The following is a 12,950-nucleotide window of genomic DNA, read 5'->3' on the forward strand; positions in this document are numbered from 1 at the left end:
TTTTAAGAAAAAAAGAAAAAAGAAGAACATTCATATAAACAAAAATTAAATATCCTCATATTTTTTATTTTTGTTTTTATTTTTTTCATAACTATTTAAGACGATGACAACTGTAAAACTTAACATCTCAATCAAATTTAAATTAAATTTAATGATACTTGTCATCATCTAAAATATGTAAGAATATAGTAGAAACAAAAAATATAAAGATATTTAATTTCTCATCTCTGAAATTAAAAAAAAATAGTGATCCAATATAAATACAAAGAAACATAACAAATAAAAAATAAATACTATATGAAAACATAAAAAATGAATTTTAATTGAAAAATCGATTATATTAGACATTTCAATAATGAATATAAACATTTTAGGAAAAATATTTGTTGTGAATGCGAAAAAATAGACATAATATATTACTGAAATTCGAAAATGTCTCTTTTCGAAAATACTGGTCACTTTCACAAATACATAAGGTTATATTATTTTCATATGGCTCAAAATTATGTATCCCTTTTGTGAATATCTTTATAATAAATTATGCTGAAAGTACTTTGTCTTATAAAAAGTTGACTAATGATATTTTTTTAAATAAATCTTGATATCTTTGCTAAAAATGAGAAAGACACTCGTGAAGTAGTTCACTAATGATATTTTTTTAAATAAGTCTCGACTCAAAATGAGAAATCTGACTCAAAATGAGAAATCTTCGAAGCATATGAATCTCTATAACCCCACTCATTTTAAAAGTATGAAGTGTTCAATAATAGACATTATTGTTGGAAATAAGATCGAAAGAAAAATACACTCAAAGACAAAATGAAAGCCTAAATCATGATATTTAAAGGAGAAAATAAAATTAAAAAATTAATGTGTATAAAGGTTGGAAGAATATTTTATTATATTAAGGTGAAAAATAATATTTTTTAGCTCAAAATACATAAAAAAAAAACTACTATCTTTTATAGCTTTCCGATTTAAACAATTATTTTATTTCTTTTATTAAAGTTATTATATTTTGTAAGGAAAAACAATTATGGATATCGTGTCTCCCTATAAAATAATATTTTATTTCGTCGCAATACAATTTTTTCGAAATATGATGATTTTAAGGTAACGTTTGGTGTATGGTTGGATATCAATATACTGAAGTGAACTGGATTGGATAAAATTAAACTGGACTGAACATATTTTTTTCACTATGTTTAGTAAAACTAGAACGGTACAAAGCAAAATATTAAAAATACCACATTGTCCTTAATTCTTAGAAGTGTTTTATCATAATGTTTTTCTATTACTTTTTACTATATAACAATTATCATTGAAAAACATCAATATGGTATTATTTTGTTGTCGGTATCCAATTCTAAAATAATCTTTTATCTAGACATTTCTAACACACTTCCAAAGTTCAACTTAAAAAAAGAAAATAAAAGAAACGGAGGGAAGTGAGAATAAATTAAAAGAAATTGGTGCTCATCGATTTCATCAAAGTAGGGAAGTGGAAGGAAATGTAATGATCATTTTCCCTCCCAACATTCCTTCCGGTTTGGAAAGATTTTGAGAGAAAGAACAAAATTACAAGTTTCCTTCAAAATTATAAGTTTTCTTCAACTTCTTTCCAACCCGGGAACACAAAAAACAAATTTTTTCTCTTCTTTTTTCTTATTTTCTCTCCTTATTTTTTTTCTCTTCTTTCCTTTTCTTTGTTAAAACTCAAGATCTAGGCGTAATAGATCGAAATTACATTTTCCTTTTAGTAGTTTATGAGGTAAAAATCCCCATTATAGATCCCTTTATCAAATTGAAGCCCTATGGAATGAGTAATAGATGGGAGAAAATGGTGTGGATTGTTGATGAACTATTGATGAAGGTGAAAAGGCAAGGGACATGATAAATAAGAAGATGTGATGGCCTTATCAAAGATGAACAAATGGGAGCGATTATAGGCTGAGGGTATTTTTGTCAATTATAGTTTGTCCCAGCGTGTTCCATCCTTTTGGGTGGGACAAAATTTCTATAAAATAGTCTCATTTGACTTGGTCAAAATCCAACTTTACTTCAATCATATTCATACCAAATGCTTTCGAAAATGGTCTTGCTCTGTTCATCCAATCCAGTCCAAGATACCAAACGAACAAATAAAATATAAGAGCTTACAATCGTAAAACTAGCCAACTATAGTCGTTTTTATATACATTCCCCTATTTGTGTTGTTTTTTACAATGAATGAATGTATTTTTTGCACAATATTAAGATACGCATATTTTTCAAAACTAAGTTATTAGAAATGATGTAAATTTATCAATCGCCCAATTTATACGAGAGGTGTTTGAAAAGGAGTTTCTCTCCAGAGAAAATTGAGGGTTGAAATCTCGTGATTGACAGATGTATAGTTTTTGAGTAATATTTGAAAGGGTGTATATTTATCTAAAAAAGAAGCTCAACTTATATATTTTGTAGTCCATTATACATTTTGAAGTAATATCCGATCTTTAACTCCATTATACATTTTGAACATAGTTTTTTTTTTCTTTAGAAAAACAAACTAATTTTGCCCAAGACTAAATTTGACAAGAAAACATTTCTATCAAATGTCAGTTCACCAAAAACTGACTATATAATAGCATGTTATTCACGAATTCACATACATGATAACTAGATTGGAATCTAGAGATGAAGAGAGAAACAAAGAATATTACTATAATATAAATGAAAAAATTTGAGAGTAATTTACACAACCTTTGAGATCATTTATTTTAAACGAAGAATAAGAAAATATAATAAATCTTCCTTTTTTTATATCATATATCCTAATATCAAGAAATGCAATTTAGAAATAGATAAGAATATTAATAAATTTAACTAGAGAATAAATTTGAAATAAGGCATTGATTAACACTAATCACTCTCATACCCGGTAGTGGACTGAGTATTGAATAAGGTTACAATGTATTATACATATACATGCACTGTAAGGTGCGGTGCTAATGGCATGCCTATTTAACCGTATTAGGAACACCACACCTAGGTACGGTGAGGGTGGAATGTTATCCCGATCACTGCACACTCTATGAAAAAAAAATCCAGTTTGACCATTTGGGTTTTAAAGAGTGAAGAGAAAATGAGATGATGTTGATCTGATAGAGGAAAAATAAAAGGTGAAATGAGGGTAGCCTCCGGCCCAAGTGGGGTGTATGGACCTCACTCGAAATGGGTATTGCCTTATATTTTACCATTTTTTGCTTTTAATGAATGTCATCCCCACTTGTGAGAGTTCTTGGTAGTTGGTCGTTGACGGAAGCACATGGTGATACAATCATATCCACATGAGTCATATCCACATGGGCTATTTTGTCCCAAGAGTAGAAGAACTATGTAAATATTGGTAAAAGTGATTTCGTTTCGGAGTAAACTGACAAAAGCTATTTTTAAAAGTAAAGATTCAGCAAAGCAATATTTAAACTAGAAAGACTAAACAAGTAAACCCGAAATATCAATGAAAAAACGTTTCTTTTGAAAGGTGGGTAGTAGAGTTTTTATAACGTGGTGTGATTTCTTGGGTACTTATATTGCTACACTCCATCTTATGCTTAGATGTTTATATGTTATTATGCGTTGGGTAAAAATGCTAAAGTGACAAAATCTACCTCTACATAATCTGGATTCTTTAGTTTGATCAATATATGTATTTCCTTCCCCCATCATTTTTGACATGAAGCATTTGATGAAGCTTTGCAATAGTCAAGATCCGACTATGGTTAATGCAGCTCTGTATTTTCCCAAATTCATGTTTGACTTTACTTTCATTGATTCTGGTATTAAATAACACCAAAATTGTTTCCCACACCATGCGTTTAAGATCATCCAATGTTTTTCTTGTGTAATCTTCATAAATGTAAAGCTTTCTACTTTAAATGGTTACTTGCCATTGGTGCAGGATGAAGCAGGTTAGAGGATGTCTTTTAACTCTGAAATTTATCTTAGTTTGACTTTGACATGATGAAATTGTTTATATCCCCTGAAAAGGTGAATATTAACCTTTAAATTATTATATTCCTAAAATATCCTTTGGCGTTGCTCCATTTAGAAGCAGTTACTACACACTACTACTTCAATGTTCATTAACATGAGTAAGCCTAAGAATCTAGGATGTTTCAAATCTCATGTGGTCAATGTGATGCAACTTTAGGGTCTGCTTCAAAATGCTCACAACAGGTAAAACAAAATCAATATGGGTAAACATGTAATTGTTAACCTTTTTGTACAATTTTCACTTACCCTCATGAAAAGTTGTGATGTTTCAGGTATCAACCATGATGCCGTTTTTTTTTTCTAAAAAGTAAAGGTGATATCAAAAGGTAAGAAGATAAAAATACGATCATGCACAATTGAGAGAAAAAAGGAGAAACAACAAAGCATATCAAATTGAGATTTGAGCTTTGTAACTCAATAGTGTAATCAAGAACTCTGTGTTTATTATTAAGATTCAATCAGTAGTGTACAAAACAACAAACATATTAAAAAAAAGGATTGACCTTTGTAACTCAATAATGTATTGTAATCAATCAAAATTCATTTATTCTGGAGTTGCAGGATGCATGAGTTCATGAAAACTAAAACCTGAATATCCTCATCTGATTTGATATCTGTGCTTTGAAATCATACATTAAATCCCTCAGAACGAAGGCACAAACGATGAGCTTCAATCCATTTTGAGCAAGCTGATTCACCATGCTCCACAACACATTCGTCCCTGAGCTTCTTAGTGTCAGGGCAAGCACAGCAGATTTTCTTCTTTGGCTTTGACTCAGGTCCTGTCGTAGCATCTTTTGGTGCTTTTGTTAATCTTAATGTAGAAGTGAAGTCTTGTGTCTGTAATCCACTCATGATTCCAAGTTCCTGAATCATAACATATATGTGAACAAATCAAGATTAGTTACAAGTTACAAGTTACAATCACATCATGTAGATACATAATATGTTCATGATCAAAATTGTATTCATTTCCTAACGAAACAATATCAATTAACCAATCTTCTGTGAATCGTCAAGAACAAGCTGATGGAGTAATCAAGGAAAAAGTACCTAAAACCCTACAAAAACCCTAACGCATTGCGAAACAAATGATTACCAGATCACTAAAATGTATTGATCGATTCTATACATTTCTTAAACCCGGGAACCAATAACTTTGATTCCTTGTTTAACCCTAATCGGAATTTTTAGATTACGAAAGAACTGAACAGAAATCGAAAAATCCATTACGCGTACCTTTACGGAATCAGAGAATTGAAGGGATTATGGAGACAGGTGGGAAGAAGAGAGTTGTAAGAGGCGATCTGAGAGTCGTAATTTCAGAGCTGTATAACGTGTTGCGTTTATCCGCCGCGAAAGAAGAAAGTACGAATGAAATCACGTGCGGAGCACAGCATTATAAATCGTACATCGTGTTCGTCGATATAAGTCTGCAACTTTGTAGTTTGTACTACCCGTCAAGGGATTAATTAAAAGATAGTCAATATCTTTCATCCTTCGTTTTTTTAAGAAATTTAAGTGGGTGTTTGGGATAGTTTTTGATTATTAGCTTTTTTGTTTTTTAAAAAATGTTAATCAGCTAAAAAAATAAATATTTGATTATTTAAAAAATGTTTTTTATAATAGTTTTTTGGATGGAAAAAAGTAAAATTTTCAAAAAACTGAAAAATCATAGCTTTTTAACCATTTTACTCCTGAAAAAATAGTTTTTCGCATCCAAACATTTTTTTAAAACCAGTTTTTAATGATAATTAATTGTATTTTTATATTGAAAATTCTATAAAATCATGTTTAATTAATAATTTATTGAAAATAATTATTATTAATAATGATTTTTTCTATAAAAAATTTATTATTTTTGTAAGCATGCTTTACACGTGCTATAATCTAGTTAATCATTAAATAGATCAAGAATAAATAAAGAAAATTTTGAAAAATAATATATGTTTTAAAATTAAAGTTTGTTCTATTTTTTTTTTTTTTAAAAATTGTTATTTTAAATTGATTTTTTTATTTTATTTTGTTATCTTTTATTATCATTTAGATTATTATTATTGTTACTGTAGTTATAAATTTTATCACTTGGACTAGACATCCACGATTCTTGAACCAAAAACTTTGGGGGTGTTCAATAGATATATTATCCAACAACTGTTTCATAAATTTTTTAATGTAATGTAATTTTTTTGAGAAGTTTTTTTTTTGTATTATAAATTTTGTTCAATGCAACGTCTTCTCTAAAAACAATTCGTGCAATCTTTGAGTTTTTTGTTTTGTCTTTGACAACGCTATCTCTTATTGAATAGCGTTACGCATTGTTCTCGAGTTTATTTTTTTATTTTTTTAATCCAATAAACAAAAGGGAAAGAAAATATTGACAGGAATAAAGGAGGGACAAATTTTTCTTATTCCATGTTCCCGAATTCGAAGGAAATGGAAAAAAAAAAATGAAAGAAAAATTTTAAGTTTTTATGTTTCTGAGTTATGAAGATCTATACATCTTTTACGTTAGGTGTTTTGGTTACAAAAAATGGTATGTTGTGCTGTAAATATTAATCTTACATACCAATGACCTTGGCAGTGGCGGAGCTAGATGGGGCATTAGGGGTACAGCTACATCCCCAAAATAAAATTTATATATATTAAACATTACATATTAATTTTCTATATGTAAGCACGCTAAACTATCTTGCACCCCCATCTCGAAACATTAAATCTTGTTGTTTACCATTTTTTCAAGAATAAAAGGGGTTGTTGCCGAGAGTCTAGAGACAACAGTGAGATCGATATTTCATCATCAATTCAATAATTTTTGTTAAAAATAAACATTCCAAGAGGCTTCATGCTTTCACTCATGGTTTGATGGGTTCGAATGCTATTTTAAATTTCGATTATGCTTGTACCCCCGTATTAAAACTCCTAGTTCCGCCATTAGACCTTGGAATGCCTGCTTTTATCCTAAATCGTTTGTATGTGTGTTAAAATCATAAGTTTTCTAGGTTTTTTCTATTATTATCCTTATGACATGTTATTATAAGTTTATAGTTTTTCATGAAATAAATTTCGCAACAAAAACCTTAAATCTACAATTCTTTTACATTTTTTACCATAAGTAAGTTTTTTCTCCATATTATATGTATTAATATATAAATAACTATTTAGTAAAACATCTTATTATGTTTTTTTAAATGGTATTTCTTTGTATATGTATTTTACTATTTATATGTTTAAAACATTTTTATACTTCAAGAACAGGTAAGAAAATATTCCTAATTCTAAAAAACATGAAATATGTATTTTTAAAATGGTGAAAACTAATTTTCTTAAAAACTCATTTTTACGTTTTTAGTTTTTAGAAGTATAAATATATATTTATATATTTTTTATGTTTTTAGAAATATAAATACATATTTTATGTCCCTAGAAGTATAAATATGTTTTTAGAAGTGTAAATATATATTTATATTTTTTAGAAATATAAACATATTTGTAAAAATATAAATACATATTTTAAGTTTTAAAGAAAAGATAAATGCGTTTTTTTAGAAGCAGGAAGAATATAAATACATATCTATACTTTTAAAAACATATTTATATTTTTAAAGAAGTAAAAATATATTTTTTGCTTCTTAAAAACATAAAAACAAGTATTTATATTTCTAAAGAACTAAAAATACATATTTATACTTCTAAACGTTGTCTTTATACTTCTAAAAACGTAAAAATATGTAAAAGTATATTTATATTTCTAAAAACATAAAAAATATTTTTAAGAATGTTAAAAAAAATTATCATTTTATAAAAAACATAAATACGTATTTTTTATTTTGTTTTAAACCATATAAATAAACAAAAAAACATATATAAAAATAACATTTAAATACAGGTGCAGCCGTCCAGATGTGGATCTAGACGTTTTAAGTTGGGCGTGTGTCAAGGGAGAGGGAGTGGGCGGTGTTGCTGACTTAGCTATCCGTCGCCCCTAACGGTAAGGTATGTCTTTCATCGATTTAAGCCCTGGATTTGTTGTATATATTTCATCGATTTATGCTTTTTATTGATGATTTTTACTTGATTGTTGAAAACAAAGTCTCTGTTTGATTTGAAAAACGCATCAATGTGTATCCAATTATCCATCCGGATTAAATCAAATCGATATTACCTCTAGACGCGAGGCAACTAAAATTTCCCTTTTTTTCCTATTAGCGTTTCAATTTTCGCATTTAGCTTCATATAATTTGTCAACTGAACAAGTTTGTCTTTGATAGTTTTCGATGCAACCCAAGTGTTTGATAAAATGCTTGAGTGAAATCTTGGAACATGCAACTGTATTCACCTTTGACCAAGGTCTGATCTTCATCTTCTTGTTGCAGATTATTTTCTGGTTTTCTTGATTACAATGGCTGCATCTGCAGAAACCTTGAAATGTGAGCATCATAAAACAGCAGAAGATGATGACTGGACAATTGTTTTGCGAAAACGCACCAATCCCAAACGAAAATTTCCAAAACTTAAACCCTCAAAACAACAACAAGAGCAACAACAAACACAGTGGGCCCCAACAGACATCGAAACAACTCTAGAAAAAGAACTCCACTTGATGAACAAGATGAAAATCTCAATTGAAAAACTTGAAAAATCCCAATTCTTCAATGCTTTTCTCGATCAAATCCACACCCCTGAAGCTTCTCAACATTTTCTAAAACTTACACAATCACAATCCAAAGTAAAAATGGTGATATATGGAATTGGAAGCATCGAATCATTTGAATCACCTCGATTGCAACTTAGTCTTGCAATTTTGATGAAAAGAAAACTTGATTGGATTGGAGAAATGGAAGTTTTTGATCCGATTATTTCTTTGACCGAGTCAAAGGTCATGGTGGAGCTCGGTTGTCGTGTTCTTTTGGTCAATGAACATGGTAGGAGAGAAGCGGTTGACCCGATTTTATTTTTCATGCCACATTGTGAAGTTGAGTTATATGATAATTTACTGAAAACCAATTGGAGACATGATTTGTTAAACAAAATCATATTACTTGGAAACAGTTTTGAGAAATATGAGCATCATCGATTGGTGTCTAAGAACCAAGCTTTAGATGAATCGAGAAAACATTTACTTGCAATACAAGAATTCACTAAAGAGTTTGAGATTAAAACTCTCTCAGATGATTATTTTCGAGCCTTTCATGGTTCGAGTTGGCATTTTTTTAGTGTTGATTGTGACACAGATTTGCAATTAACATGTTGAAACTTCTTATTATGATTAAAGATTGGATTGTGAGATTATGTTTGAACATTTGGATGTGATTGGACAAACTTTCTAGTGTTGTTTTTGATGATAATGATGAAGAGAGCATTTTAAAAGATCTATTTTTTTTTTGTCCCATTGATATTAGTTACAAGTTACAGACTTACAGATTCAATCTAATCCATGCTAAACATAGTACATGAACAACACCATTTAGGTTTATGGCCTTTCAGTTGTTGCATACTCTCCTCTGTATGAGTTCATTATTATTATTATTATTAGAGTTTACATGGTAACAAATTTGTGTCAGGCTAGAAAAAAACATAAACCAGTGGGATTTGATGAAAAAAAAATGTATAAAATTGAGATTCAAAAAAAAAAAAAAAAAAAAAAAAAAATTGAAGAATAAAACTATTATAGAAAAAAAAAATCGTGCAACGGAAAATGGGGAAGTGAAGCAAGCATCTACCTTGCACTTTTGCTTGTTTTAGGCCTTTTATCAAGTTACATGTTTGGATCAAATCAATATACTTTTTTTTTAACAGAAAAACACATATATTATAGAAAACCAGCTGGGAAAGAACACACGGAAAATGCATACCACCAAGACATCAAGACTTTTAGAAGAATGAAAAATAAAACCACCCCACCCCCACCCTATGATCTTACTTTCAAGGATTGGGTTACAACACCACTCTAACCAACTAAGTTTTCTACTTTTTTTTGTCTAGAATTGATCAAAAGATAGGATATGATTTGGACTTTATTTGCAAGACTTGAAGATGAGATGAGTTTAATAGAGCGAGCTAACTTGTTCATGAATTTCCAGATGATCCAAATAAAAACCAAAGTTATAGCTTCTCGGATCAATCCTAGGTCTTTGTTAGATGTCAAACTATTCTTGCAATGTAGTAGTTATGAGAACGACTAGAAACCAGATGGAAATGAGTGCCACCATAGTCCAATATTTCCCCAAACTTCACATGAAATTGGACAAAAGGTGAATAAATGGTCTTCTTATTCTGGTTATCGGTTGCAGAGGGTGCACAAAATATTGGTACCAATTCCCAAATTGCTAAGGTTTTCTTTTGTTGGCAACCTACCATGACATACTCTCCATGCTAGGATGTTTAGTTTTCTAGGCACTGGGTAGTTCCATTTCAACAAATGTTTGTCTTTGGGAGAAGCAAGTCGTCAATGTGGTTTCTCAATGAAGTTATTGTAAATATTCTTGATGGCTCAAGCTTCCATAACCTCCTATCATTTTGATTTGAGCGGGGATTTATGAAGGAGTTTTGAAAATTTAAGTTTTGTTTGATAATGCGGGGTGCAAATTCAATGGTACCCCAGCAAAAACCTTTTCTCTTGGCATTTGAAGGAGCATTGAAACCCCCATCATTACCGTATAAGGCTGTTATGACATCTTTCCACATCTCTTTTTTATTTGATTTGAAACGCCACTACCACTTTCCTAAGAGCGCAAGATTTTGAGCTTTCAAGCTTCCGATGCTGAGGCCGCCGTCCTTAACTTTGGAGAGAACTTTCTCCGAGGCTATCCATGACATTTTGTTTTTGTCCGCTGACCCGCCCCAAAAGAAACGCCTTTTGTGGTTTTCTACGGTGATGATTATCATTACAAGAGCCTAATATAGTGAGAATAAGTATGTTCCAAGACCGTCGAGCACTGATTTACATAATGTTATGTAACATTCGTAATTTGGTATGTTTCCCTTTTAGCCATTAATGCAAATTTTTTACCTTTTTGGTTACGCGGGGCGTCCTAGCTCTTTTTTGCACGTGAGATTCACCTATGTACGCGGGGTGTACGTGGTGTAGGGAAAAACCCTAATTTTTGGGGTTTGCACCCTATTTAAGCAACTTAAACCACCTTGGGACATTCTATTGATCAACCTCCATCACCCTATACCCTAAAAACGAAACCCTAAGTGCCTTTTGTGAGTTTGAGCTTAAAAGTGAGATTTGGTGGTGTTTTAGTGAAGAAAGAAGAAGACGAACACTTGGTGGTTGCTTGGGACTAGCTTGGGCTTGTAGATCCAGGGTCATCTTCATCTTAGCAAGTCATTTGAGGTAAAAAGCTCCCATCTTGATGATTCTATGTGTTATATCTAACTTAGGGTGTCATTTATGCATTTTTGGGTCTTTTGAGCTAAAGTTGAGCTTTTGATCTACTCTAGAAGTCATAGATGTTAGATCTTAGCCCCATTAAGGTCCATTGTCCTTAAAAATGTAATCTTTATGAGAGATATTGGCCCATGCAAGTGTTAAGAGTCTTATTAAGCTTCTTTTTTTGAGTGTTGGGTCCCATTAAGTCATGCATGGGTGTAAAGTTGCCAACTTTACATATTAAGACACCATTTAGGATCGGATATGGAAGTTTGGCTTATTGGCTTAATCGATTAAGTTCTTTTTGAGTTGGGTTAGTAATCGGGGGAGTACGCTGGGAGTACCTAGCTGGTACGCTATGCGTACTGGCCCCGGAAGGAGTACGCTAAGCGTACGAGCTGAGTACGCCCATGCATACTCAGCAGATTGACTTTCGGTTTGACTTCCTCAGGTTTGGGTCATATTTTGGGCTTTTAGGATTTGGGCCTTGTTGGGCCGGTGGACTTCTGATTTTGGGCCATGGACATACAATGGGCTTTCTTGGGATTAGGTCCATGATGATTTTTGGGCCCAATTTGGAAGTTGGGCCTTAGTAGGCCTTGTGATGTCATTTAGGAATTTAGGCCTTTAAGCAAATTGGTTGGGCCTTGGTTTTAAGCCAAGTAAGAAAAAGGGTAAAAGGGTCTTTTACCTTGGATATTGGAAAAGTATATTAGATTCTTGATTATGAGTCGAGATCCAATTATTAATTGGATATTATTTTATGATGTTAGCGCAGAGATTTTCCGGACCAACAAACTGAGATTTATTTGAGAGATTCAACAGCTAGAGGTGAGTTTTCTCACTGTGTTTAGCGGGTCGAAGGCACCAATGTCGGCTCATGGTTTATGATGATTAGGATGCTAGTTGTCTGTGTGACTATTTCATGTATGATATGATGGGTTTTGAGCAAAAGAACATTCCTATGTGCACATGCAAAACCCTAAAGCTTTGGATTTAGGTTTCTCTATTGTACATGCAAATTTATCCAAAGCTTGCAAACCCTAGATCTAGCATACAAAATCTAAAATTAACAACTAAAACAAGTTTAGATGATTACCTTTCACAAGTAACAAGAATCTTTAACTTCAAGAGCTTAGTATCACAATTGTAATACCCTTAATGGCTTACAAACGCCAAGGCAAGAAGATGATCTAGAAGTGAGGGAATGGAGGCACAATTTCGGCTCTTAGAACTCTAGGGTTTCTTGGGGTAGCCGAAATATGAAGCCCTGGGGTCCTTTATATAGGTGTGTTGTTGGGGATTCAGTCAAAACCCTAATTGGATAGCTTAGGCTTTAAGCAGTCCAATGGAACCCTCCAAAACAAGGCCTTGGATGATTTCTAAGTGGGCTTCCACCTTAAAATCGTCCATTCTATAATCCAAGAGATCCACAACCCCAAATCCAATTATTTTATAAATGCAATTCTAGTCCCCTTAGTTCAATTAATCTCTTTTAGCCACAAAATTAATTCTTCAATAATTTTTGACCAATATT

At 31.4% G+C, this 12,950-nt stretch overlaps 1 protein-coding gene, 1 long non-coding RNA gene and 1 pseudogene across 4 annotated transcripts; 2 read left to right on the top strand and 1 right to left on the bottom strand.

Moving 5' to 3' along the window:
- The first annotated feature begins 3,285 nt into the window (after window positions 1-3,285).
- Window positions 3,286-5,036, top strand: LOC145058702 (uncharacterized). Its single transcript, XR_013686478.1, has 2 exons — window positions 3,286-4,218; window positions 4,308-5,036. It is a non-coding gene; the product is annotated as an uncharacterized LOC145058702 (long non-coding RNA).
- Window positions 4,459-5,463, bottom strand: LOC145058701 (cytochrome c oxidase copper chaperone 2 pseudogene; annotated as a pseudogene). Its single transcript, XR_013686477.1, has 2 exons — window positions 5,275-5,463; window positions 4,459-4,902 (listed from the first exon to the last, which is right to left on the bottom strand). The product of XR_013686477.1 is annotated as a cytochrome c oxidase copper chaperone 2 pseudogene (transcript).
- Window positions 5,464-7,938: 2,475 nt separating this feature from the next.
- Window positions 7,939-9,411, top strand: SRR1 (sensitivity to red light reduced protein (SRR1)). Of its 2 annotated transcripts, none has more exons than XM_079007084.1 (2): window positions 7,939-8,031; window positions 8,412-9,411. In XM_079007084.1, exon 2 carries the CDS (start codon window positions 8,438-8,440, stop codon window positions 9,287-9,289), a length of 852 nt encoding a protein of 283 aa, XP_078863210.1. In that variant the 5' UTR covers window positions 7,939-8,031; window positions 8,412-8,437; the 3' UTR covers window positions 9,290-9,411. The 2 variants fall into 2 exon arrangements, with proteins under 2 accessions (XP_078863210.1, XP_078863211.1); XM_079007085.1 differs by having other exon boundaries at window positions 7,939-8,026.
- Window positions 9,412-12,950: the final 3,539 nt, after the last annotated feature.

The sequence above is a fragment of the Lactuca serriola genome, chromosome 6 (genome assembly GCF_051521515.1).
Source record: "Lactuca serriola cultivar US96UC23 chromosome 6, Lser_US96UC23_V15, whole genome shotgun sequence".
Lineage (NCBI taxonomy): Eukaryota > Viridiplantae > Streptophyta > Magnoliopsida > Asterales > Asteraceae > Lactuca > Lactuca serriola.